The sequence below is a fragment of the Hermetia illucens genome, chromosome 6, assembly GCF_905115235.1.
Source record: "Hermetia illucens chromosome 6, iHerIll2.2.curated.20191125, whole genome shotgun sequence".
Lineage (NCBI taxonomy): Eukaryota > Metazoa > Arthropoda > Insecta > Diptera > Stratiomyidae > Hermetia > Hermetia illucens.
In genome coordinates this window covers 69410935-69436811 of record NC_051854.1, presented here as the reverse complement: position 1 = coordinate 69436811, position 25877 = coordinate 69410935, and the positions used below count along the sequence as shown (strand labels likewise).

At 42.9% G+C, this 25877-nt stretch overlaps 1 protein-coding gene across 3 annotated transcripts; it reads left to right on the top strand.

The window, feature by feature from the left end:
* Positions 1-9310: 9310 nt before the first annotated feature.
* Positions 9311-24175, top strand: LOC119659622. 3 transcript variants are annotated; one of them, XM_038067822.1, is made up of 14 exons: positions 9311-9395; positions 9517-9679; positions 9746-10047; positions 10137-10250; positions 10311-10478; positions 16901-16942; positions 17003-17044; positions 22314-22358; positions 22423-22449; positions 22833-22946; positions 23003-23071; positions 23150-23236; positions 23297-23365; positions 23479-24175. In XM_038067822.1, the coding sequence occupies exons 2-14, from the start codon at positions 9568-9570 to the stop codon at positions 24007-24009; spliced, it is 1722 nt and encodes a 573-aa protein (XP_037923750.1). In that variant the 5' UTR covers positions 9311-9395; positions 9517-9567; the 3' UTR covers positions 24010-24175. The 3 variants fall into 3 exon arrangements, with proteins under 3 accessions (XP_037923750.1, XP_037923749.1, XP_037923747.1); XM_038067821.1 differs by lacking the exon at positions 9311-9395 and having other exon boundaries at positions 9404-9679; positions 23479-23664; positions 23716-24175; XM_038067819.1 differs by lacking the exon at positions 9311-9395 and having other exon boundaries at positions 9404-9679.
* Positions 24176-25877: the final 1702 nt, after the last annotated feature.

Sequence of the window (25877 nt, the reverse complement as noted above, 5' to 3'; positions counted from 1 at the left end):
AAAAAATTATCGAAAGCTTATACAAACCAAGCCTTTAAATGTATGTTTCTTGTTTATTAGGGAGTGTTCAGGAGACCTTGAGTAAATTTCGTCCCAAAGCGGCAGTGTGATGGACCTATCGGTTGAACGTCAGCCTCTAGAACTCGTTACCCTGGGTTCGAATCCGGCTTTACCAATGGTGCTTATGTTCGTCTTTGTGTTATTCTGTTGCATAGAAGGGTGATGATAATGCAACTGAAGCACACAATTCCATTGAAAATTGAAGATAAGTAGAAAAACAATAATACGAATAGGAAACTGTGTGGGTCCTCTATATTCTATTATTGTCTGCTTTCCAAGGATAAAGTTGAAAAATGGATTCTATTTACCAAGAAGTCTGATCTCACAACCGGGGAATCGCAACACAACTACATTAGCAGTTTTTCAGAATCGAATTTCTTTTTATTCCATCAATCCATAGTTTCAGTTTATGCCAGAATACGCCATACGGCATTTGCAAAAGTAATGAACCGGTCATTATGAAATTTGGAATTATGATTGTTTATAAAATTACCTGGAATACGAACTAACATATGGATTGATATCACCCTTGATATCAAGGGTGATTGTTTTTGCATAATTAGTGAAAAAAATGATGAAAATTGGAATTATTTTTGAAGATCTGCAAAGTTTTTAATTTTATTATTTTTACCTGTATTGCTTCTGCATCAAATTCCTAGAAAATAAGTTAGTAATGTAAAGTTAAAACCTTTTTGATTTCAGGGGAAAATTGGACTCGCTACACGTCCTATAGTTGCAAAACTCTAGTTACGGCATCCGACCATTGCCGCGTAACTTTGTTATTTGTGTTTTAATTTACTCTAAAAAATTTTGCGAGCTATGACTAATATAATGTCCAATTTCTCACTAAAAAGGTCCTAAAAAAAGTTCATGAAAATAAGCTTTCTAATGTGGTTTCCGCCTTAAAATGTATTTTACCAGAATTAGCGTAATTAAGGGAGTCATCCCGTGTGAAGGCCGTTTTTTTGGCTTTTTTCGATTTTTTTTTGTGAAGAACTGGATAAAAATACAAATACGAATTTTTTACCACAGATTTATTAATATCTTGAGCGTGCATGGTAATTTTTCGAGTCCGATCGCGTGTTTTTCTGCTTCCACGCTAGATGGCGCTGCGATCATCCTAAAGAAAAAAGTAAACGGCATTTTAACGTACAGACTTAACTACAGTCCGAAAACTAGGATTATTAAAAAATATTAAAAACTAAATTTTTGGTGCCTTGTTAAACTTTTTTTGTGAATTTTGGTGTTTTTTCACGGCTTCTTCAATGAATAAAAAAAACTACTGAATGAATCGCAATTATCCTAGTTTGCGGATCGTAGAAATATGTTCTGATTAAGTTATGAACATTTCAAAGAATTTCGTTGGATAGATTTTGGGCTATGGTGGCAGCCGATTTTCAACATGCAGTTTCGAGAAAAACGTATTTAAAAAGTAGAATGCGATTTTTAGCTATAAAACCTTAACTGGCCATTAATTTGCTATATCTAATCCATAAACCTTAGGTTTCTTGAAGAAACTCATGTACAGCCTTGGCTTCAATTCTTGTCTTTTTAGCGAAGTCATTCGAACGTCATTCCGACCAAAAAATACGAGCTTTATTACGGCGATCGACATCAATCTGGTACACGGGATGACCCCATTAAGCTTCTGCAGCTGAAAAGCATTGGATGGGAAGTCTAATTTTTCGTAACGTTTTCTCACGGGATATTACACACTAATATGTGTCGCCACTTGGCAGGAAATGTCAATTATAAATGTCCATCACCCTGAATTGCGGAATATGTGTAAATTTAGGCACAATATACTTTGCAGTAACTTTCAGACAGTGTCTAAGTATGGAGAGCCTAAAGTTATCGACATCTAAAGCAATTTTCATTTCTCTTCAAGCCAGTAGCTTTTCGTACAACACTGAACGGCAGAGTAGTGATCTCTGTAAGAGGCGTGTGTGCGTGTTTGAGGTGGGGGTGAGCCAAAACCTCTGAGGACTCAGACCTTAGTGGTCCATTTTGCTTGATTCCCCCCGTCGAATTTCCGTTAGTGGATATGATGCTACCCACTGTCGTTGGAGTACATCAGCACCAAAAATTTGATGTCTGATACGTCCGTAGGTGGGGGAGTTACATAAAAAATGTTCCGTGGATTCCGCTTCCTCACTACAGGATGGATACGTATCATGTTGGATAATTCCTTTTATGAACATATGCCCAGCTAGCGAATTATGGCCATTCAGAATGCCCACAATACTTCTGCAAGTCTTCCTGTTTTTCGACAGGGTAAACTTTGCAGTATGTTTGTTTTGTTCTGATAGGAATAGTTTGGTCTGTCTAGCAGCATTAAGGCTTCGTCACTTGTCATTTTGAGAAGTTTGTTCCCAGTTTTTGGTAGCAGCATCTGACACCCCAATTGCTGGTTTCGGTCCGGGCATGGGGAAGGTTGAAGCCTCTTTAGCTAAGTCATTCGAGATTTAATTCCCCTCTACACCACAATGACCAGTAGCCAGAGTAAATCCACCGTATTGAATCTAGAAACAGAATTCAATCGGTTTCTACATTCCTGAACAATTTTTGAAGTGATCAAAGTAGTACTCAACGCCCTCAATGCAGTTTAACTACGCTTCAACCGCTCGTCAATCATCCAGGTTGCCGCCCTTAGGATCGCATGCACTTCAGCCTGAAAGACCGTTGTGTATTGTCCCAAAGGAAAAGCCCACTTCTCGTTTTTATTCGAGAGGTAGACTCCTGGTCCAGAACCATTTTCTGTCTTTGAGCCATCGGTGTAGAAGACGTCAGTATATTCTGACACGCATTCTTCTGGTTTCGTCCGTTTCAAGATAACATCATATCAGCCAAACCAAACAGATGTATGGGGATGTGAGAAGCGGAATGCATTGCAAAAACTAGATTCAGCTCTCCCAATGACTCTTCGAATGCTCTGTGTCCCCCACGTGCATTGTTTTCCCATAGATCTAATCGAATTAGTCTATGAGCTGGGCTGAGTAAGGCATTCAGAGTTGCACCGGATGTGGTGCTCATGGCACCGGCGATACCCAGACACACAGTTCTTTGCAGTGTGGCTAGTTTACAGCGCAAACCCTTTTGTTTCACCTTAACCCACCACACTACGGATGCATAAGCCAACACCGGCTTAATGACAGCAACATATATCTACATTACTACCCGGGGTCTAAGTCCCCATGTGGAGGCGAAAGTCCGCCTACACAGCCCATAAGCCGTGAGAGCTCGTTTCATCGTAACCTCTATATGTTTGTTTCATAGAAGCTTATTGTCTAGGATAACTCCCAGATATTTCACTTCTTCGGAGAGTTGAAGGATTATAACCCTCATCTCTGGAAGGCAAAAACCATTCAGTTTCCCCCTTTTTGCTAATAATACCATTGTGGTTTTATTTGGATTTACTGAAAGTCCACGCCTGAGACACCAACTGTCTATCAAATCAACGGCGCGTTGTGTATTTCTACACACCATTCGGAGATCTCGACCAACAGCCAGCACAGCCACGTTATCCGCATAAGCTTGAACGTGTATTGGCAGATTTTGCAGTTCGTATAGTAGTGAGTCGATCAGCATACTTCACAAAAGTGGTGATAGCACACCTTTCGTCGCTTCCGTTGTTAGGTAGCGATCAACACCCACTTCAGCAAACAATAATCTCTGCGTTAGCACAGCGTAGATCCACTTTCTTAGAGTTTCGTCAACACCATGCTCTCTGGCGGCATCACAGAGCTTTTGGAAAGGCGCACAGTCAAACGACCCTTCAATGTCCACTGTGCAGTGCCTTCCGTTATCGCCAGCTAGAAGCCCCCTTGGGTTCACGGAGTCCGGGCTTCATAGATCTATATTCACATACCTGCGTAAGACCAGTTGCGTCCACATTACCAGCTTTCCTTTCTTCCGTTTTTCCGGGTACAGACGAAGGAGAAGGTTCTGACAGGTAAGCCTGTAGTCCCTCCTCCTTTGCGGCTGAAGTTTCCTTCTGCCGAGCCTTCCTCCCCCGTATTTTAAAAGAGGAAGGCAACAGAGTCACCGACAGGCCAGCCGTAGTCAGATTTCCAGGTCCTCTCATTAAGAGAGTTGCTGTACTATCCTTTTTGGCTGATCGTGCCGTAGACACCGGGTGTAGGTTTCCCATTGAAATGGAGAGTCTGTTTTCCATAGATTTATCCGTGGGGGAACATAAATTAGGTGAGGTCTCCAAAATCTATGCCTCGGCCATGACCTGATTTCTCAGAGACGCGAGTGGATTCGAAGTCTGTGATTTCTTACTACTTGGAGAGCTACAATCCTTTGTTTCCATCTTCATGTGTTTTTGGACACCCTTAGTGTAGTAGTAAATTATCACAAGCTCCCCCACCACGGCAAGGTGGTGTCCGAGAGGGAGCCTGTAAGAGGAGCTAAATCTCTTGTTGGAATTGAGCATTGCTCTTTTATATTCTGCTAAGCCAAATCATAGTAGCGGAAATTTTCGAGAGTAAGTGGGACAAACACCACCCGGATTGATTGTATTTACTATTAAAGTCGCAAGGGAAGTCGGTGCTCAGTTGTGGTAACAATTCCCCAAAGGTGATATTGGAATGATAATGGGTGATCTGCATGACAAGGTGGCCTCTAATAACACCTTACTTGGACATGTGGTGAAGAAACATGATCTTGAGTACATAATAATGACAATGGACATAGGTCTGTGTCTTTCTGTAGCTTCAAATACCTTATCATTGGTAGTACATAATTCCTGAGCACAAAGCCTTTCATAACGTCAGTTGGATTTCAACTGGCTGACAACATATATATCTAAACAGATCGGTCACATCAAGATCAGCGGTAAATTTAGGGGTTGTCTTCTGGATGTGGGAAAAAAGAGAAACCCTGAGATCGGCTTCGAGCGAGATTATCATTTTATGGTCGTTTGCTTTCGTATTGCCTCTGCGTTTTCCTGCAGAGGTAGGAAGCCTTGCCGCACGAAGCCCTTTAGGGTTCGCTTTCAGGACCCGATTGTTGTTCAACAATAAGCAAATTATCTTCCTGAGCGGATGCAGACATCATGAACAGCTCATTGAATATTGATTAGAATTGAGGCGGCATCGGAAGTGTTCCGACGCAAGAGAAATTGTAGCCTAAGTTCTGAAGGGGCACCATAAGATCTGCCTGTCTTCTGAAACATGAAGATGGATCCAGAAGCTTAGGGAATTGCGGGCTCTTATTGCTACTTCGGCGGTGGTTTGTCTGAACTTCGGTATCGCGGCAAATATGGAGAAGTGAAACGTAGCGTGAGCCGTGGCAAAAGGATATACGTTATTGTGTTATCATGGAGGTAATAACTGTCGTAAATAATAACTACTTCGGCCTAAGGTTCGATCAGGGATGTTAACCGTCGATTCGTCATCCACGATAACGAGCAGCTTCAAAGGTGGAGGGAACATTTCACCACTGTTCTCAACCGTACCACGTCCGGGTAAAACTACTTTTTTTGGGGAAGTGACTGAATGAGTTACATCTAATATAGTTTTGGCTTAAAGCAGGGAAATCCAGGATGGTTGCTGTCATGGAAACCCCAAATGTAGTTCACCGAGCTGAGGCATTGAGCCGCCGATTTCGATGAGTAGTGGTCCTCGTAACGTTGGATGTCTAAAATACCCATAATCACGTAAGATGGAAAGACATTCTCTTTGGGCTAGAAAATTCATATCACGTGCCGGATTATGTCTTATGGAAGTTGAGAGATTATCTGAGATATTGCACTCTCCTCTATAAGACGCCAGAGGCCCAGCGGAAGATGGAGAACATGTTGGGGGTAGTATAGCAATCCCTCCTAGGGTCAGACCTCTGGTGTGTGTTAAGAGATGGAAATCGCTCCTTTTTATATAATCGCGAACACGCACCGGTGCGAATTTTATCCAACTTATAACCCCAATGCTTTAAGCCTAATTCAGACTAAATCTACATTTTTTGTTCGGGATATGAGAGATCCTAAGCCCTCATCTACTTGATGTTGGACCAGACCAGTTAAGGTAGTTTTTCGAAATTGTCGAAAGCAAACGGAAATCAAGGAATGGAAACATACTCGTAGAATTTTCTACGCTGGTAAGTAAATTGGTGCTCATCTAACCCTAACATCTTCTTGCAAAAGTGACTCTCAACGAGTCGCTCTTGATATTTCAGTGAGAATGATAAGCTAATTTATCTTCCAGATCTTTGAGTTTGAATTGTCATTTTTTCTAGAGTTGGTATGAAAACTACCCTAACGTCCTGCTAAAACCTAGGTATATAGCTCAGAGCAAGACTAGAGTAGAAGTCGGTCTAGGTGCTCTATACCTTCCACCACTGAATAAGTCGCATCCATGGCAGAAGCTTTGAAATACTCAAAGTATACTATGGCAGCTTTTGCTTTTTTATTGGTAACCACTACTTTTGCAGTGTTTCAATTCCTCTTGCATCATTTTCATGTTGAAAGGTTTGATCATTTTCGCCCTTTCAATTTTATCTCCTGCTACAGAACGTACTTCCAAAAGGGTTAAGCCTAACGCAGCTGTGAGGTTTCTGAAGGTATCATCCGGCCCTCTAAGATAGCCCAGCTAGCTCGACTCATTCCGTTTAAGAGTCTTGCGCTGCCATTTAGTCTGTATTACATCCTCCTGTATGCTCTAAAGGATTCTCGTTTCAAACTTCTTACGAGCCTTTCATAATCACACTGGAATTTCTTGCAGTATAACCAGTCCTTTTTTTTATTGCGCTTTGTAAAAAGCTTCCAGTTGATTTCTCACTCTCGGTTTCCCTGTCAAATTGTTTTATCGTGTTTTTTTCCGGGGCCGACGGTGACTTGGGAGTGAATGGATTTGTACCGTTATACATCTTTATTATCAACAACCGATATTTGGTCTATGCCTGTCTTGATAAGAGACACTAGACATCCCGGTTTTGCACTGAGGTCAACCAATCCAATATCCCTAAAAGCTCCTTCGTTCTGACCCGCGCCGCCGTTCCATCTCAAGCATAGTCTGCCTCATCTTCTCTTTCAACCACAGATATTGAATTTATAGCCTTTGCCGGTTGGATCATCCTCACCCATATGGATTAAGTGCCCTATCCACCACCGCCTATTCAGTCGGACATTATCCGCAATTAGGCGGTCATGGTATCGTTTATATATTTCGTCGTTATATAGGCTATGGAATATTCCTCCCTCTTATAGGGGGCCAAAAATCTTCCTAAGATAATGAGGACTGGCGAGATCATTGTCTTGTACCGTAAGAGCTTTGAGTCTATGGTGAGCTGTTCCGTTTGTTGTTGCACGCTGAAGTAGGTTCTGTTGGCAGCCAACATCACATTTCATCGTCATAGCTGTTATCGGTTGTAATTTTCATCTATAGATAAGGGGAATTATCAACGGCCTCAAAGTTTTAGTATCCTATCTTTATTGTTCTCATTTAACCGTAGCCATTTGATGCTGTTGCTTCTCTGAAAGCAGTTTGTACATTTCTGGTTGTTCTCTCTCCCCCCTCCCCCTATTTTTTTCAAGGACCAGGTTAAAAAGGATGTACAATTACGCACCCCTTATCTTAGACCATTGTTGATGTGGAATGGTCTCGAGAGTGATTTAGCTGCTTTTATTTGGTCTTGCACATTGTTCAGGGCTAGCCTAGTTAGTCTTGCCCTCTTCCTCAGTGAGTTTTAGTCTGATTTGTTAGGGAAGATCTGATATGTTGCTGAACTCCCTGGAGTAAAGCCTCTTTGGTATGGGTCGATGATGTAATGGGCGTGTGGGGCTATCCGGTCAAGCAGGTCTGTGAAGTCGCTTCTCCACACGATGCAATTCTTGACAAGCTCTGCGTGTGCCCGCGTTCTTTGAGAGTGCTGTATTGCCCGGTATGAGGTATTTTTTCGTTCTGTTCATCAAGCCAGTCGTTCCGACTTCTTGTGCGACTGGGGCCAAATATGTTTATGGCTGTATCAATTATAATGTTTTTCAAGTAGCTGTGAAGATCATAAGTCGGTGCATCATCTCCAGGTTGGTCATTGCAGCACCCATTTTATCCTTATAGGTGTTACGAAGCACTTTCTTATTAATTGTTTCAGTGTTCACTCCCACCTGATTGTCAGGGGTAATCTGAGGTGGGGTTTTTATGCGAGCTCGGAGTACTATATATTTTGACATTTATCAAAGCCTGGAAGCGGCGGTGTTTGATTATCTCATGGTCAATTTGGTTGAAAGTGGGCCTGTCTAGAGAGATCCAAGTTTGTTTGTGGACGACCTCCGCGCAAACAGCCATTTCGTGCAATACTAGTAGTTGGATAATCCGCAGTCAGTGTTGGTACTTTTATGTAAGCTATGGTTTCTGATGCATTTCCTGAATACAGGTCTCTACTTGGCTGTTAATATCACACCGGGGCAGATTTCGAGGGTTCGTTCTACTGCCTCTTAGATGGTATCTCTGCAGTCTCCTTTCTAGAGGCGTGAGCGTTAATGAGGCTTATATTTGCTTCGCAAGCACGGAGTGCCCAGCCTTTCGCTTATGTTTTCACAGCCAATAGTAGCAGGTTCCATTTTTTTACTATACGGTATTTACTATATACTATACGGTGTAGTGGTTTTTCCAAGAAACCGTTCCTAGTTCAGTGCATCCCTTGTAACGCTTTTACTTTGGGACAGGGTATTAGCAAGCTATTTGTCAGTTCTTTTTCAATACAGAAAGTGTACGTTCCATGGGAAAATGCCGCCTCCCTTGCGGGTCACTCGCCGAATCTCTTTCGTATCTGAGGTTCTTTCGTGAGTCCGCACCCTTCTTTGTCTGTGTAGTGTTGTCAGTCCTATCCAACCCGCAATTTAAAGGATCAGTTGATACAGTTTGTTTGGTTTTTGGACGTAGGAGATTCACCTTCATCCTTCTCCATCTCCAGGTTGCATTAAGAAAGAACATCAAGCGATCATCGCATGGAGGTGGAGGTAAGCTTTGCTAGTAGAGCTGTTGGTGCTGGCTTAGCAGGCGTTGACCGGGTTTTATGCTCCGTCGTGGGTACCAATCCACTTTCGGCCACGGATCTATACTATCCCAGAGGGTCATAAATTGTCACTTCTTTTTCCTTCCTCTTGATGGGTTTGGTTGACAATGGTAGATTCCTTTGTTGGGCTGACATCGTTCCTTAGCATTCATCAACCTCCTACTTGCAGATAGACAACAAATAACGATGTGTTTAAACGCATATGCAATGAATTTTATCAAAAATAGGTTTCACTGTTTTATTGAACTTGTTTCTGTCAGAAATAAAAATTTCATTCAACTGATAGGAGAATTGGAAACAACATCTTTTCAATTTGTTTGGTAATTATCGAATGTTTTGTATCTATCTTTAGAACGGAATATTATCTGTCGTTCTATATAAACATAAGAGCCATAATTTAAAAGTCTTTTAAATTCCACCATGAATTACTTTTTGCATCAGCAAAAACGCAAGGAGGCCAGAACTAACATACCACCAGGGCTACCTGATTTAATGGCCGACATAGCCCGTAGGGTCCTGGAGAAGCAGCCGGAGAATGGCGAGATATACAAGTTTATTGCAGATTATTTGGGCGCTTTGTTGGAGACCAGGGAAAAAGCCAAAGGTATCTTGATAACTTGAAAAAAAAAATGGATAACATTAAGGGATATTTTTTTCAATTTTACCAAAGTTTCTGTGGAAGTTCTCGATGAAATTTTAGAATCAAGTCTAATTATAAGCGACCTCCTCCGCACGAATGGGATAGATTTTCAAAGAGCTTCAAATGCTGCCAAGGTCATTCAAGGCGCATTTCGAAGTTACCTTAAAGAAAGAGAAAAGATGGCGCCTCAGAGTCCCGAGTTTGATGAATATCGACTTTTTAAAGAATTGGTGGAGAAGTGCAACTTTAAAGAGGAAGAGCTTCTTACTGTGAAGGGAGCGGTTCGAGTTGCTTTCCGGGAATTTTTCCGTAAATACTCAGACTATTTGAAAGTAAGGCAATTTGGTTTTAATAAGGGTTATTAATACGCAAATGTTGAAAGATATTTCTGCACGATAACAAAGTACCTTTCAAACTCTAGATGGCCTACGTTTGCGGTCATGATGTGTGGCCATTGGTGGCTTCGACTTGCAAGCACTATGCTGATAAAGTACCTTCTTTCGAAAAAATGGATAAAGCGGCAACTAAGATACAGGTAAGCTATCACATCTAGTAGTTAAATGCTGCTTGAAGTAACTGGTCTCCTCTATTTAAGGCTTTCTATCGGCGTCATTCTATCCAAAAAAAGTTTCGGCCCCGGGGTTTGTGCTCAGATATAAAGGAACAACAAGATAAGAGTCTGATTTTCTCAGAACAGGAAGTTAAGTCGGCGACTGTAATTCAAAAAGTTTATCGTCTTTATAAGCAAAACCAAGAGAAAATTGTAAGTAGATTCAACATTTTTTGTAAAAAAACCGCCTAGTGAGCCACGAAGACGCCTGAATCTAAACCCCATTGGGTCTTTTCCTAGCGTAATTATCTGGTTATGCAAGATGATACCAGATTGAAGGAGAAGGAGAGAGGACTATCAGTCCAGTGATGTTGTGGTGCCCCGGTGGCTCAGCGGTTAGAGCTATGTAGTATATATTTCTAACACCTGTCATCATCATCATCATCAACGGCGCAACAACCGGCATCCGGTCTAGGCCTGCCTTAATAAGGAACCCCAGACATCCCGGTTTTGCGCCGAGGTCCACCAATTCAATCGCTCCATCTTAGGCAGGGTGTGGCTCGCCTTCTTTTTATACCATAGATATTGCCCTTATAGACTTTCGTGGCTGGATCATCCGCATGCATACGGATTAAGTGATCCGCCCACTGTAACCTATTGAGCCGGATTTTATCCACAACCGGACGGTCACGGTATCGCTCATAGATTTCGTCGTTATTTAGGCTACGGAATCGTCCATCCTCATGTCGGGGGCTAAAATTTTTCGGAGGATTCTTCTCTCGAACGCAGCCAAGAGTTCGTAATTCTTCTTGCTAAAAACCTCCTCCCCGTTCTCTCCGAGGAATATATGACGACTGGCAAGATCATAGTCTTGTACAGTAACAGTTTTGACCCCATGGTGAGACGTTTCGAGCTAAACAGTTTTTGTAAGCTGAAATAGGCTCTGTTGGCTGACAACAACCGTGTGCGGATTTCATCATCGTAGCTGTTATCGGTTGTGATTTTCGATCCTAGATAGGAGAAATTATCAACGGTCTTAAAGTTGTAGTCTTTTATCTTTATTCTTCCCGTTTGGCCAGTGCGATTTGATGTTGGTTGGTTGGTTTTCGGTGCTGACGTTGCCACCATATATTTTGTCTTGCCTTGATGTGCAGCCCAAGGTCTCGCGTGAATCGCCGCCTGCTCGTTCTGAATGAAGGCAGTTTGGGCGTCTCGGGTCGTTCTTCCCATGATGTCGATATCTTCAGCATAGGCCAGTAGTTGGCTGGACTTAAAGAGGATCGTACCACTCGCATTTACCTCAGCATCACGGATCACTTTCTCGAGGGCCGGGTTAAAGAGGAAGCATGATAGTCGAATGGTGTTGATAGTGGTCCTGCTGCTTTTCTCTGGCCTCGCACATTGGTCAGGGTCAGCCTAGTCACTCTTATCAATTTCGTCGGGATACCGAATTCTGTCATGGCGTGTACAGTTTTAGCTGGCTATGCTATCATGGGCGGCTTTAAAGTCGTTGAATAGATGGTGCAACTGTTGTTCTTATTCCATCAGTTTTTCCATCGCTTGCCGCAGAGAGAAAATTTGATCTGTTCCTGATTTGCCTGGAGTGAAGCCTCTTTGGTATGGGCCAATGATATTCTGAGCGTATGGGGCTATCCCTTTTTTCCCGTTTTGTGTATGACACAGATTATCTCTCGTTGCCAATCGTCAGGCATTCATTCACTGTCCTATACCTTGAGCACAAGTTGATGAACCACTTGGTGTTACTGATCGCCTCCATATTTAACTAATTCGGCAGTAATTCCATCGGATCCTGGCGACTTATAATTTTTAAGCCGATGAATTGAACGGGCTGTTTCTCCTATATGTGGTGGTGGCCGTTGCCGGGTTCGTCGTTGTAAGTTCCATCGCGTCCGAGGCTCCGTTCGTGGCTTCCTTACATCGGTTTTCCGTGTAGGGTTGTCAGCCCTACCCAAATCCCAACCTGGAGGATCAGTTGGTATTATACATTTTGTCTCGTTTTTAGGCGCGGGAGACGCGTCTTCATCCTTCTCCGTCTGTAGTTTTTCATAAAGAAAGGACTCCTAGTTCGGATGGCGACCACGCCATCCTGAATAGCACTTTCCAGCAAAGAGCTCCCCTGTACATGGCCATCTGGTGGACAAATGCAAATCGACAATTGGCTTCCAAAGACAATTCATGTGTTTGTCGTGCATTGCCTTCAACTTCCATTCATGGATCGATTTTTGGTCTGACTTCGCCCCACTTAGAGGATTGAAAGATCTACCCTTCAAGTTAAGTGGAGTTAGTCCACAATCTGCCTTACAAAGAGCTCCAGCTCGATTTTGATTTACGGTCATATTTCGAAAGGGTAACTCAATGAAGCGATAGCGAATACATTCGGTGCGCTTATTTGATTCTTTATCCAAAGATTTAACTCCAGCATGAGTTCCTTGCAAAATTATTAGGTATTTGTAGAAGTCTGACTCGATCATACCTCAGATATGGAGGTCAATAATGCTATGGCTGGTATGTGGGCTGTGATGACTTTTGCGGATGGTTTGGACTCAACACTTGTCTAATCCAAATTTCATCTGAATTTTACAACTAAACTACTCGTCGCTACAGATTTCTAAGGTCTTTTTATTTGCTATATCAAGGTCTTCACCAGTGCCAGCATATAGCCATGAACGGGGTTAAGGGCCATGTAGAACCAAAGAGGACTCAATGAACCCTTTGGAAGATGCACCTTCGTATGTAGAGCGTTGGCATCCTCAGATGACTGCACTTACAAGTTGGTATGCTACCCTTCCTTCACTGTCGCCAAAAACTATTAGTCTGTCAAAAGCCTTGGCGATATAGCAAATAAAAAGACATCTTTGGCCTCTAGTTGCTTATCTTACAACAACCGAGTCGATCTTTGCAATCCCTTGACCCGAATCGACAGGCTTTCTGCTACCCGAACAGAATGTTGTTGGATACGAAGGTGCTTATTGACGCTTCCGTTTATAACGATGTTATGAACTTATAGAGGGTTGATTCTTAAGTAATCGGTCTAGTGGGGGGTCCTGCACGGTGTCCTTTTTAGGGATCCTTCTGGCCGGCTAATGATCTGATTTATGCCAATTGCCAGCCGACTATGTATACTGGAAAACATTCTATAACAAAAATTTGGCACCCGATCTAAACCAGAGCTCCTTTAGTTCTTCGAGTTGTTTTTAGCTCATCGTCATTGAGGATGGCATAGTTCCGGTAAATTCTTTGTATATTATTCTTGACCCGCTTGATGGCATTGCCAGTGCTGGTTGTAATTAGATTAGCAATGTTCTGCCTTAATGAGTCAGGCCGACGTTCCAGACGAATTTTCCATGGTAGATCTTTCGGTGTCCCAACTGCATCACAATAAGTCCTGCAGCGACTTATGAACAGACAGTCGATATGCAATCTCATCTTGATTTGCGATAGCATTCCCGGAGTTGCTGGAGATGCATAAAGCCTGTGAATATCTGGTCTGTGCAAAGGATCCATTTCCGAAAATTCTATACATGTTCTTTAGAATTGTAGGGTGATATTCTCAGTCCACTGCATCGACTGCCTACGCGAACCTGCTGAGGTGTTCCCCCTAGATTGTGGCGAAACAGCTATAACAGGCGGAGCCATGCTCCTGATCATCATGACATCTATACATTGAACCGTCCCACGATTAGCGGTTTCGACGTCGTGCATTAAACGAGTCCGAACGGAGTTCAAATTCCTCTTTCTCCTCATTTTATGGTTTCCCGCTGATTATTAATTAATTTCTATAATAATGAGAGGTATTATTGCTTTGTTTTTTTATTTATTGTAGGTTTCGGCAAAGGCAGTACTTACTTACCTTACTGAAATCGATTCATTGTCTAAAAAGGTTCAACAATTCCTGTCGTAGGGTTAGATGACACTTCAACTTACTAAAACATTTTTCTTCTCCTTCGTTTACACCGGGGGACGGCCATTTCATTACGGGGCAAAATCAGTTACGAACTGCGGCTTGCATTGTTATTTATCACCTCCCTCCAAAACCCTGGCTCCCTCAGCATATTATAAATTGCCTTTATTCGTTTCCCCAACTGCCCTTCAAGACGCTTCAGGGTCTAGTATGTGGTCCATGATAGTCTCAGGTAACAACTACGTTCCGGCTCCGTAATCATATCGCATGTCGGGCAATATAAAGAGTCGTCCCGCCTGAAGTGGTAATGGTATCCTGGTATTCTGTATCCACTTATAAATTGGGTTAGGTCTTAGCTAATTTCTCCGCGTCGTTTAATCCATTGATCCTGCATCCAAGTGAATCGGCCCATCTCTGCTGCTACTCCAGTATTGTTTCAATTGAAGACGATAGGTTTTGGATTCGCTGATTGCGTATGTTGGGTCAAAGGCGTCGCCCTTTGTTCGCGAAGATGACGATAGGGACCATTCCTGCTTTCTCACATGTTGCTTCGTATGATATTGTAGGGTAAAAGTGTACGATATCCGAAATGCACTCGATCGGTATGGGCCTGTAATTTTTTTTATTTGTTTTATGCTCCAATGCCGAGACCCAGACAGTGGCTGCATAAAGCAAAATTGAGCTGACAACTCTCGACATAAGGAGTCGCCGACATTGCCTGGGGCGTCTCTGGATGATTTTGTTGCTAATCTTTCGATATGTGGTTTGAAGTTTAGTTTTTGTCAATCTTGACTCCCAGGTATTTCAGCTATGGTTGCGAATGTATGGTAATTTTGATCGATGTCCTTTGTTTGGTGATTCAACCCAAGATCTGATTTCCTAAATTGGATCGTTTGTCAAAATCACGACCTCTGCGAAGCCGGTAAATGCCACTGCTCTGAGGAGCAGAAGCACAGAAAAAGATCGACGATCAATGCTTGTGAAACCGTGTTGATTGTTCAATATGCCTATTGTATATGACTCGTTCGAAAAGTGTGGTGATACTAATGCCGCTTAATAGACCTAAAAGATGAAGGATCGGCTGAAGGCTAATTTAGTTTCGGGGTTTATACTAGCTTTTGTTACTTTTCCTTTTTTTGAGAAAATCCCTATTAAAGAACGCGGCAATTTTTTGAGAGAACCAATTTGGGACTCTCTTGCGCCCCTTAACAGTGCTTTATCCGGCATGAAAACTGAGCCTGGGGCTTTATTTTCAACAATGTTCTTCGCGGCCTGTGACTTCTTCTGGATCGGTTTCCCCAGGGATACCCAAATGTTGTCAACATCAATTTCATTTCCGAGTACAGTTTGAAAAGGTACGTCCTGGGTTGCCTGGCAATAGCTCAAGTTTTGGTATAAGAAATAAAATACGGAGGACCTTCTTGAATACCGGACATCTATTGCTGGCTGGGATATGATCAGGGTCACTGTTCTTTGTTTTTCAGCATAGCAACCATTTGGGATTACTATTGCAACCTTTGGTAGTATGACGTTTCTTCCCACATTTTCGGTACAACTTAGAGCTATCAAATTTTCTCGAGCAGTTTCTTGCGATGTGCCCTTCCAGATGTGGAAGATGGATATGAAACACCCGTTAGGTGATGTCTATTCTCTTAGCCGAGAACTAGGTCAGCTGATGAAAATTTTCTTAGAAGCAACAGTTTTTTTCGCGCGTCAATTGGGAGCACTATTGTGGCCATCTGAGTACCACTGTATGCGTTTCTTATTTTATAACATTGGATTCATCTGCTGAACTTAAACAGAGCTTAGGGCCTCATAAAACTCCGTCTTTGTGGTGAGCTCATCCAGGGGCCTTGATTCAATCAGCCTTGAGTCTTGTAGTTTTGCTTGAGCTTCTGCATTTTTTTAGGAGGTGGAGACCTTTAAAAACATTGGTTTGGATACCTCAGTGTGTGGGATTCTTAACCACTAAGACAGTGACTGCTCAATCAATGTGGCTCCCTTTTCCCGAAAATGTCCTTCTCCGGGTGATTTATTTCTGATCTGGAGGGAAGATCTGGATGTCTGATAGTCATATATATCGGATAAGGTTGGATGTAAGCCTGTGTATCAGAGAACGGAAATGTTTCTGATGTTTCTAGTTTTGTGAACCGTGCGAATCAAGGCATGACCGTTGGTTGGAACGATAAAATCGCCACCTTTTTCGATCCCAAGCCAAGGTTCTTGATCATCATTCCCCCCCTCCCCCCCATTAGGGAAAACGAAGCAGTTTTGTAGCTAACTACTTTTGTCTAGATCTCCACGTTTCCTTAGATGACTTCGTTTCCACAGCCTACTGACGTAATTCAGTTAGATCTTCGGCACAGGTCATGCTGCAGTAGTTGGCACAGCACCCGTTCGTGTGTTAGATATATTTTCGGAATAATAATTGATACTTTTTAACACTTGTCTAGTGTGGGTAATACCGCAAAATTGTGGACCGAGAATGTTAGAGGAGCTGCCTCCACCTCAACACCAGAATAAAGATACAAGTTCCATGATTGTGATTGCCTCCTTTTACGATTTATTAGTTTGCGAAAAAAGTAATCAGCGCTAACTGAGTAAATGACCCGACCTAATCGCAGGCTTTACATTTTTTTCATTTCATTTGAACTCCCCATTCTATAATAATATTACTTCTATTTAACCTTATCTTCTTGTCCTTTATTTGTAGAGAAAGAAACGTGAAGAAAGATTGCGAAGAAGGATGTTTAAGGTATGTAACTATGTGCAGAATAAGTAGGAGCTGAATATTTAATGCCATTGTTTTTTTCAGAACCAGCAACTTAGCAATGAAGAAGCTGCAACCAGAATTCAGGTAAGTGCAACCATCGAAAGTTTATCCCATCCTAGTGGTTCTTATGTGCATATTCTTAATTCGGTCCTAGTTGTGACATTTGTTGAAAAAAGGGAATGCGGGTTCTATAAAATAATTCATTTTTTTCCCAGGCCATTCTCAGGAACTGCCCAACCCTCAAAAAACTATGAAGCAGTCTCTGTATAGTGTCAAGGCCCCAAAATACACTTCATACAGATATATACTTAAATGAAGCTAAAAATGTGTCACTATCTTTTTCAGAAATTGTCTAGAAACCTCCCTTAAGTTTATATATATATATATATGATAAAAATTTGCACTGTGCTACCTCACCGTGCGAACGAGGCGTCTCCAGCTGCAATACGATGATTTTGAATTTTTCCAATTTTTGCAATTTTTACGGTCAAGGGGCTGCGAAAGTTTTTAATTTCCTCTAATTTCTAAAATTTCTGGAATCCCCAATAGGCGCTGCAATCATGTATGCATTTGCACGCGGCTGGCACAAGAGCTCTTGCAATCGGATTTTGTCACAAGCAGCCCAAATTCTCCTTGACTTGCACAGACGGTGAACCTTCGCTTGGGGCTCGCACCATTCGCTAGGCTTCCAGTTTCGCCAGTACTTTCGCTTGGAATACACCGGTGAAACCTGGGAGACCGTACGATTCGGATACACAGTGTGTATTCGAGAAAACTCCCACACCGACTCCACAAACCATCCTTGATTCGTCGGTGAAGAATACCGCCGGTCTTCCACTCTGCCCTTGTTGCAAAGTCCGCAGTAAAGTTTCTTGTGAAATTTTACTTGCATGTGGTGTAGTTCATGGGGAATGTCTAGATTTCCCGAAGTACTTCATCTAGGATGTTACTATGACCGTTTAGCTTCTATTCACTAATAATAATAATCGTTGGCGCAACAATCCATATCAGATCAGGGCCTTGAAGTGTGTTAGAGCACTTCATTCAAGAACGTAACGGTACACTACAGTAGACTGTAGGAGACAGTGTGGTCAGCATTGCGCTCGCCCGAGATTATTACCCTGATTTGACTCAAGTACTCATTCACAGCTGAGTCGACTGGTATCCGACGTAAAATCACGATACAAATCCCTCTGCCACCAGCGCGATTTGAACCGCGAACGACCAGCGCGTTTGAACGCGTACGATAGCCTTGTGCTCTAACCATTCAGCTATCCGGACACTACTCTGGTAAAATGGCCTCTCCCAGACCCGACTGGATTATCCTGGTTCTTAGCATGGATATTGTCCAATGCGTAAGATACTCTTCCAATTGAATACTGGTCAAGGCTTCCTTGATTGTATCGATACTAACGTTGTTGAATATCCAGGAAAGTAGCTAGTTTATACTGCTTGTATGGGGGTGATGGCTCAACCGTGCGAATTACCCCGTCGAGAACAGTTTCTGTTGATTTACCTTTGAGGTAAGCATGCTCGGTATTAGAGAAAGGCATTCTCTCCATAATCGTCCTTAAGTGGAGGTTCAGGACGCATTGTTGGGTCTTCAATACCAAAGAGGCGAGGCCGATTGATCGAAAGTCCTTCGCAGACCCAGGGCCGCACCTCCCCAGTTTCAACATGAAAACCACTCGTGCGCTTCTCTAAGACTGTGGTACGTATTTCAAACAGATATAGCCACAACACAATTCTTTCCTGCTGCTTCTGTAGCATGACTGGCATTGTGCCACGTGGGCCCGCAAATTTATATGTGGAAAAGCTATTTGTAGCCCAGCCTTGACTTGATGGTCTCGTATACCTGCTGCGGCTGGACCAACAGCTACTGACTTTTTAAGAAAGGATGGGCTCATATGTTCCTTGGGCAGAATCTTGCCGAGCCTTGCAGATTTGCTGGCCATTTCCATGTTCTGACAGTAGTCCGGCCAAGACCGCCTCTTGGCGGTCTTGATGACCGACCTGTATTTCTTCAGTCAGCTCTTGAATGACTGTCAATATTTGTGCCTGTAGCATATGTTGAAGCTCTTCCTGGTCAGCTTCCTCAGCCTGGAGAGATCTTCATTTCACCACGGTGACCTTTGACTCCAGTTCATCTGTTGTTCCAATGTTGCCAATTTGTCCACTGGAGAGCTTGATCTTGACAACTTGATCAAATTTCCTGCAGCCGATTCTCCTGGGGTTTCTGAAAGGTTTGGAGACTTTTGCGGGAAGATTTAGACTGAAAGATATCCAATTATGATTTCATAAAGATCTCTGGTCAGATACTCTCCAGTTTTCTACATTAAGGAACCCATTGTCGGTTAGTAGGCTGATATCAAGGGCCTTTTCTCAACCGTCACATTTCTCCGAGCTGCGAAAATAGAAGGTTGGTATACTGCCCCTTGCTACACATCGATAGATTTGCATTAATAATAAAATTAAAAAATAACTCACCTCTTTCGTTGATTTCCGACATGCCCCCAAGGGTATGCCTTGCATTGACGTCGTAGCCTGAGAGGCTACAGGTTGGTCTTATTTGTTACTATGGTGATCGTCAAACGTTGTAGTTCTTCTGAGAGAGTTGATCGGTTATGAGGAAATATACACGTTCTGCTCTCACGGCTACTCCAGTTTGACCACGACTAATTCCCTGGAACTCAAGTCCGGACACAGAAAATCGTGAAGACTGTTTCTCGAGAGGATACACGCTCTAGGTCTGTTCCGATTAGAGTCTCTTGTGCTGTGTAATAAATAATAATAATTGCCTCCGATTCAGAGCTTCTGTACTAGTGCGATGTTATGTCTGCCTCCAGAAGGAAGGCAACCAGTTAGCCGAGGCGCACCTCGCGTGCTGCAGATTTATCAGCGTCCTCTCAGCATGATTTGTTCCAACAGTTCAGGTGTTGTGGAGGAACGCTTTCCCCTTTGGATTCCGGACTTTGAACTGCACTTTGTAGTCTATCTTTTCCAGCATCTCCAAGCAATCTCCGTTTATATGCAGCAGAAAGGATAGGCTGTTTGTGTGGGGTTGCTCCTCCATAGTAATTACCCATGCATCCATGGGAATCCTGGGGTTCTAAAGGCGCAGGTTTGGACGAGTTTGTCTTTATCTTTGCTGATTTCCGGCAACCACTTGCAAGCGATCGGTCTCCTGGGAATATCGTCGTAGGGTATGACTTTGAGCTTTACGCCCTTCCAGGCGTCGCTGATCTTAGTGACGTACGAATCGTCCATGGAACATTGGTGTTAGCATGATATAACGTGGAACCCACGGACCACTTGATAGGAATCGAAGCATGAAGTGCATCCCGTGTGTTCATTATTGGCATTCAGGAGATGCTCGATGACTATCTCCGACAGCCTGGCCTCAACATCCGCCAGCGCTACATGTAAGTGACTCCTGGCCATGTCGGCTTGCAGTTGATGTTTACCTGTTTACAGAGGTTGCTTAGCTTGCGAGCCCTTGAACACTCTGCTTCGCTTGTGTTTTTGTTCGACCTCGCCTTTAAATCGGTTACTTTGATAGTGTGCCAGACGTTTGCTGTAATATTTTTCAACAGTCGCCCGGTATTCAACAAGGTCCTTTTCATCCCGTACGTTGACAGTACCGGCTTCAATGTTCTTCGCAATCTTGCTGCGGATATGAATAGCCTTGTGGTACTGCCCTTTGAGCGGGACTCTAATGGACCTGCGGTCCTTGGCCGGTTTCCGGAGATCGACATTCTTATCAGCCCATGCTTTTGGAGAAGCTCCCAAATTCGAAGGTTTCGGGTTAGGAGTACTATATTTGGTATTCCCTGGAATCCAGTCCGTTAACGGCTAGTCAATCTGAAACCTCGCTCAAGAAGGTCCCTGCGCTTGGTTTCAGCACAGCACAGCCCTAGATGGCTGCTATCTCCTGGTTCCCAGCAGCTCATCCTCCGATGATCCGCCCGGCATTACCACCTCTCCTTCTACCGTTCGATTTTTAATTTGAGTCCATGTCTTGGGCAATCCGAGAAGAATATTCATACTGGCTAACTCGGCCAACTGAGTAAGGGTTTTATTTAAAACTGAAGGTGCCCAAGGTATTTATATATATACTAAAGGCAAGGCTCCCCATTGCCCACACGTTTTCCTTTCAGAGCCCTTGAAGTATGCTGTTTCACCTTGGTTTTAGGTCCTGTTAGCACCTTCTCCTGTGCAGGGAGGATGATTCCGGTGCTGTTGCTTCGGCTCACCGCCCGGTCAAATCCAAATTTTCAGTTTTATTCGATTTTGGCCCTCAATTTCGGCGATATTTCGCGTTCTAGGCGTTTCATATCGAAAATTCTTGCACTTCTTGAATCTGGGCCGCCTCCACATTCGAATAAAGTATTACCCGCTGTAGCTTGAATCGACGTGGGGACCGACATCTTACTGCCCTTTCGCTGAACTTCCGATGATAGTGGCACTGTTCCGAGTAACCACAGCGGTTAGTAGAATGATTCGCAGAAAGATGTCGTCAAGTTTTTGATTTCCAGCTTCCTTGAAGGCTGTTGGTTCGGCGATACTTTTTTTCAATCTGGAGAGGCGCCCTCCTTGACGAGACTTTCATTTCTAGTTGACGACGGCACATGTCTTCTGTGCATGCGGTCTAAACAGGACATTTGGATACGGATTATGGTCCGAAAAAATGTCTGCTACTTCAACCAATTGTTTAAGTTTAACTCTATCGGTAGCAGAGAGGGGGCACCTTACTTTGGTTGGCATTAGTTTCATCCTTATTGAAAGTAGGACGTTATCCGTTTTGCCGGTGGGCGCAATTTGCCTCAGTTTCCGCAAAAGTTACGTGGGTTTTTTGTTATCCAGACTCAACTCTGTCACCTAAGGCCTTTTAAAATCAGTGAAGCGCTCTATCATCGCCGGCGGTTTGCGAACTAAATCATTGGATACTTCCAGCAAAATTTTAGTTGATGGTGTAATCACGTGTGTTGTCCCCGACGTCATCTTTTGATTAAAAAATTGAGCTTCCATTTGGGCGGGCAAAACACCACTTGTCATGAAGGCTTTCCCGTAAAGGTGATGTTTTTAAAGTGCACATTTTCAGTGTATCAGAAGAATTTTTCAGTTCCGGCAGGGGTGAACAGAACGGATTTTGTGGTGCGGACTGCTGACGATTGGGTTTGGATTCGCGAGAGCACCGATATTGGGTTTAAGAGTTTTAAAAATTTCTTATGCATAGCGTCTAATAATGTCTTAGGGTTTTCAGGGCTCTTGATTTTTTTAAAATTAGTTTTACGAGTCCACATGGATCTCTCAGCAAACCAAGTTACATATATTACTTGTCTTTCAATTCTAGGCAATTTACCGTGGCTATAAAGTTCGGAAGGCCTTACGAAGTGAGGTATGCAACTATTCGCTACACAGGGTTTCGACCGCTTATATAAAATATTTGACTACATTTTCAGGAGCCCAAACGGAAAAGCGATGGCAAGGTATAGGTTTTCAACTTCTTCGGTTGAAGGTAGAGTGTCACGGTGGTTGGACTTATTGTTTCGATCCTCGCGCCTTGAGTGACAATCCTGATTCTTATTCACGAATGTTTGCGTTTGACTTTGTGCTTGTCTCGATGCTGCTGGCTTAACACTTGCAAGGCATGAATGTGATGGTAGTGAAATTCAAACAGCTTCATTGAACATTAAATACCGCAAACGACATTAATAAGGAAAGGAGTTAATAAGAGACATATACGTATACACTATATGTATGTGCAGATAGTTTAGCTGCGAGCCGATCCAATTTGACTGAAACTGAAGGAAGCAAAGGATTCATGTTAACCACGTATTCTTTTTTATATTTCACTGAATTTCATTTTTAGGATTCACGACGGGTAACCGGCGTATCACAACTCTTTCGCGCGAGCTTGCAGCAATCCATTACTAATCCAGCAGGGACTCAAGCAACTCGAGAAAGGTTAGCAAGGAACATTGAGGTAAAATCATCTACATACTCATCAAATTTACAAACTTACCTGTACACTATTTACAGGAAGATCTTGATAAGCTATTGGTCCAAAAGCAGATAGATGCAATGTACTTAGTTGCGAGAAAAGTTCAGGTGAGGAGTCCTATTTCTAAGGAACCCATTCTAGAAGTTCGTAGAAAATTTTACGCCAAAATTTTGATTTTTCTCCAGCAACTTTTCCGGAAAGTTTCCAAGTCATCATTTGTTTTGGATGAAAATGTGGATCCAAGAGTGGATTGGGCGGCTCGGGTGATACAGGTATATGTTTTCCTAACTGCATTGTACCCAACACCAAATACATAGGTTATTATACGTCAGAATTCATGGCGCGATATGATTGCGAGGCAATTTTTTATAGAAGCAACCTTTTCTGCTGCAGGTCTGCGAGTAAGTATAATTGTTTTTTTTTTGGTTATGTTGGTAATATTTCTTGAGAAAGTGTACCAAACAAGGAAAACAATATATGTATTTTCCTATGTATTATACTTTTATCAATTTAGGGCTCGAAATTGAGTGCAACATCCCCACAATCGCGTCATGAAGTATCTAAATCAAGTGTTAGTGCAAGTATCGGCACTTTTAAGACGAAAAACCAGGACGACGTGAAGGATATAGCAGTCAGTGCTACAGGAAGAGAAAGCATTACAGAGAGTGCTAAGCAAACTGTAGCTTTTCAAAAGGAGAAAGTAATTCATGAAACAGCGGTTAAAAATGACGTGAAACTTTCTTTTACGAAGGAACAAGAAATAGCAACGGAAATAACCGAGGAGGGAATTACAGTTGAAGAGAAGCTGTCAAATGAAGAACCGAAAAAAGCACAAGATGAAACAGAAGTTCCGGAGAGTTTTCCAGATGAAATAGCTCCTGAAAAGTCAGAGACAACTCCTGATGAAGCAATGATTCCAGAAAAGGCATCATATGAAGCAGAACCTCTGGAGGAAATACCAAAGGAGGCAGAAACCTTGGAGACAGTACCATATGAGGATGGCGCTGCTGAGGCGACCCTTGCTGAGAGTGCTAGGGAAAACTGATGCGGTACATCAAGCCAGTAGGGCTGAAAATGCAAATGTTGCTGAAACGGTGGAACAAGTCGATGGGTAAAATATGTTAAGTCTTCCAATTTACATATTTAGTATTTTTTTCTCACGAACTGTCAGTTTTTTTTCTTTTATTTTAGAAAAATGTCTGTCGAACTTAGATACTTTTCCTCTTTAGATTATTCTTTATTTTAAATTTCCGTTTTCGTTCATTAAATCATTGATTTTTAAAAAATGGGATTGTTTAACATAATGTTTTTACGGTAAAATGGGTTTACTGTCTGTTCGTCCGTCCGCCTTTTTTTTTAAGAGGTGGAAATCTTCAAAAGACTCTGGCCTGAGCACGCCAGAGTAATGGTTTTTTATCCACTGAAAACGGCCCCCGAGTCCCCTATTCCCTTATACCATTAGGTATTATGTCACGGAGTGGAGCTAACTCCCTAGCTAGGTCTCTTTTCTTCTATCTGCAGCGTTCGTAACTGCGCCTTTCTCACTTATTCGGTTTTTCGCAGTTTCTCCTGGATTACTGCGATCATGGAGTTGATTGCTCCCCATTTAGATGAGGTGTTTAATTGAGAGGAGACGTACAAACTGCCTCCTTCCAGATCGAGCAGGCGGCGCGAGATTTTGGGTTGCCCATCAATGAAGGCAAGACAAAATATATGGTGGCAACGTCAACACCGAAGACGAATCAACCAATAACATCAAACCGCACTGGTCAAACACGCAGAAGAATAAGGATAGGAGAATACAACTTTGACACCGTTGACAATTTTCCCTATCAAGGGTCGAAAATCACAACCGATACCAGCTACGATGATGAAATCCGTGCACGGTTGTTGTCAGCCAACAGAGCCTATTTCAGCTTACAAAGACTGTTCCGCTCGAAACGTCTCACCATAGGGTCAAAGCTCTTACTGCACAAGACTATGATCTTGCCACTCCTCATGTGTTCCTCGGAAACTTTAGTTCTTAGCAAGGAAAATTGCGAACTCTTGGCGGCGTTCGAGAGAAGAATCCTCCGAAGAATTTTTGGCCCCCTACATGAGGATGGAGATTTTGTAGTGTACACAATGACGAAATCTATGAGCGATACCATGATCGTCCGGTTGTGGATAAAATCCGGCTCAATAGGTTACGGTGGGCGGGTCACTTAATCCATATGGATGAGGATGATCCCACCCGGAAAGTCTATAAGGGCAATATCTATAGTAGAAAAAGAAGACGAGGCAGACCCTGCCTAAGATGGAGCGATGGCGTAGGTCAGGACGCCAGAGAGCTTTTAGGGATACCGAATTGGTGGACCTCGGCGCAAAGCCGGGATGTCTGGAGTTCCTTATTAAGGGAGGCCTACACCGGATACCGGTTGTTGCGCCGTTGATGATGATGTTTAATTGAGAGACTGCCCTGAAGGCAGAACACACCCTTAAGGCTGTTCTTCTGTAGACCGCCCTCAGTTTATGTTCCTCACGTAAGACATGCAGCGCTGTCCCCCAAACTGGAACTGTATTCAGCTACATAGGGCTCACCGCCCTGGCTATGAATAGCCTGTAAGTATGCCGCGGCCCACCTACGTTCGGCTTCATTTTTGCTGGAACCATACTCGTGGTGGATGCTTTTTGGCAAGTATACTCCATGTGCTGCTTAAAATTCAGTTTTCCATCAATCATCGTTCAAAGTATTTGATGGCTGACTTGGATGTGATGGTATGATTCGCAGTTCTAATACGGGCGCAATATCTCTTCCGGGGCTTGGTGATGAGAACTGTTTCCGAATTTTGCATCGCAGGTACCAACTCAGCGTCAATGGACGTCTGATGAGTTGCCTCTGCCTTGGACGAAACCGTAGTCGTCTGTATAATT